Source organism: Sinocyclocheilus rhinocerous, unplaced genomic scaffold, assembly GCF_001515625.1.
Source record: "Sinocyclocheilus rhinocerous isolate Xijiao unplaced genomic scaffold, SAMN03320098_v1.1 scaffold562, whole genome shotgun sequence".
In the NCBI taxonomy this organism is placed as follows: Eukaryota; Metazoa; Chordata; class Actinopteri; order Cypriniformes; family Cyprinidae; genus Sinocyclocheilus; species Sinocyclocheilus rhinocerous.
Window position 1 is genome coordinate 1616001 of NW_015641608.1, and position 2577 is coordinate 1618577.

General features: G+C 41.1%; 1 protein-coding gene across 1 annotated transcript in view; it reads left to right on the forward strand.

Moving 5' to 3' along the window:
- Positions 1 to 1117: 1117 nt before the first annotated feature.
- The window catches only part of palld (palladin, cytoskeletal associated protein), a 92487-nt gene continuing 91027 nt past the window's right edge, over positions 1118 to 2577 (forward strand). The window contains exon 1 of the mRNA XM_016571988.1: positions 1118 to 2041. Coding sequence (XP_016427474.1) covers positions 1119 to 2041 — 923 coding nt within the window. The 5' untranslated portion in view covers position 1118. The remainder of the gene's footprint in view (positions 2042 to 2577) is intronic.

Here is a 2577-nt window from a genome sequence, read left to right on the forward strand (position 1 = left end):
ATAGGGTCATAAAGCCATTTATAAATTAAAACAACAACTTTCTATGAGTTCTAAAACATTCATTTAGATTTATTCATCAACTGTACCATCTGTACTTGTGAAGTTCAGGATGTTAATATATTTAATAAGTTCCCACATTTTAAGTTTAACCTGCAACATTCTACCTATTAAGATCCCTTCATCTGATTGGGTTTGGAAGGCAGCATGGATGCATCCTTCAATGTTTATGATATCCAACAATACTGTGTGTGAATTTGGGAGGTTGGATGAAATAATTTATTTATTTATTTTAATTTAGACTCAACTAAGACCAAGCATTGTATTCTGTAAATATTTGCTGAATCTGTTTTCATTCATAAAGCATGACATTATGGAACCTTAAAACCCTTCCTGAAACCTACACAACCTACCATCATACACAAAATACTGTTATATATTTGTATACAATGTTTTATTTATATGTTTACGTAAAAAAAATCTACATATAAATATGTCATTATTTTTATTCATATACAATATCGTCCAAAAGTGGTCTGTAAGAATTTGTAATGTTTTTGAAAGAAGTCTCTCACTGAGTCGTTTACCAAGACTGCATTTATTTGATCAAATGTACAGCAATTTAAACATAACAATTTAAAATAACAGTTTTCTATTTTAATATGTTTTGAAATGTAATTTATTCCTATGGTGGCAAAGCTGAATTTTCAGCAACCATTACTCCAGTGCAGGGTGAAGGCTCTGGAAAAATAGATATAGATTGATGTAGGGACAGTGAAGAGTAGATGATAGACAAGGGAATAAAAGAGATAAAGTCAGCATGAGTGTTAAATTGCACTCATGCCTTGTTGGGCCTCATGACAAGCCTTTGTTAATGCCGGACAGTTGTGCCCGAAATATGCCAGCCTGAGTCATCATACGACAACTGCCCATGATCAGTCTCCGGTGTGAGTGTGTTTACACTAATTTAAGTGCATGAATGTGGTAAATATTGCAGAAATTGCTTGTCTTTAGGACTATGATTCTGATATATCTGATCTTTATATATAAAAAAATAAAATAAAATAATAGGGTCCGCAATTTTTTCATACCTTTCTCTTTGGTGATTTGTGTATTGCAGGATGCAGGACGGGAGATGGAATGACACACTCCCCCTCTCTCTGCTGATGAAAGAGGCGTGTCCTCCAGGGGGCGTGTCCTTGGAGGGGGATGGGGGCATGCTTTCGTTGCCACCTCTTGATGGCGAGGTTTACTTGGACTCAATGGCTGAGCTAGAGAGTGGGGACGGGGACTTTCCAGAACTTTCTGCTTTCCTGAGCCAGGATGAGATCAGCCTCAGTCTGGACCTGGCTCGAGAAGCCATGAGTGACGCAGGTGACCCAAATGACCAAGATGAACCCCCCGTTCCCACAGAGCACCTGCCCCTTTACTCAGAAACCAAAGACCCCATTCTCCCAGATTCAGCATCTCAGTCAACTGACACCACATCAGGTAAAGTCACATCCAATCAGAGCATGCTGCTCAGCAGGCCTAACCAGCTCTGCACTGCTCCTGAATCACCGGAAAAGTTTGTCTGTCAAAAATCCATCACACCAGTATATAAGCAGGACCGTCCCCGGCTGGTCCACGGAGGCCTGGAGCTCAACGAACGAGCTGCTTCAGCTACTGAGTTCTGCAGCCGAGCTGCTACCTTCATTGAAGAGCTCTCTTCCATCTTTAAAGGCTCCACACGTGTGGACCAGCAAGGTGATGAAGACTCCTCTTCACCTGACAGTGGCTACTTGTCTCCAAGGAGCCAGCGGCTGGCCATGCAGCAGGCTCAGCCACCTTCATCATCTTCATCTTCCTCTGAGCCCCAGCAGGAAGGTATGCACCAGGTTCGGGCTGATGTTGGGTCAGATGAGCATCAGGGCCGAGGGGTTAGTCTAGATGGACCCAAGAGTCCTCCACGCTTCACCCAGAAACTGAAGAGCCAGGAGGTGGCAGAAGGAAGCCCTATCCGCCTTGAATGCAGAGTGACTGGAAACCCCCTTCCACTAGTCAGGTAGGATAACCTGGTTTATGCTACTCAGGTTTTGCCAGTACCCCTTAACTTTGGGTTGTGTTGTTGTCTAAAATGAACCTAATAGATTCTATGAAAGAGATTGTGGAATATCAGTATTGAAGTTTAGGTGTAGCTTAGTTTACTATAGAGGGCAACAGCTAGTGCCTGCCCACTTTTACATCAGCCTTGGTTCCAGAAAAAATGCTGTTCATTTTTTCATAGGGATTTTAAAAAAGTCTTTGTGAAAGAGCTAAAAGCCGTGAACCAAATCAACCAGCTACAATGTGAATCACAACATTACAAACTTTGATTTGAAGCAAAAAAAGTAGGGCTGGGTAAAAAATATCGATATCTCGATTTTAATCGATTCTCATTTTTACGAAACGATTCTTAAATCCCAAGAATCGATTATTCTAGCCTGTTTTCAGTTAATGAATTGAACATTGAAGCGCACCTCCCCTCCAATAAATCGCAATAAGCATTGTGCGTTGGTACTTTTAATATGAAACAAAGTCTCAGATTTCAAATTCTGTCCA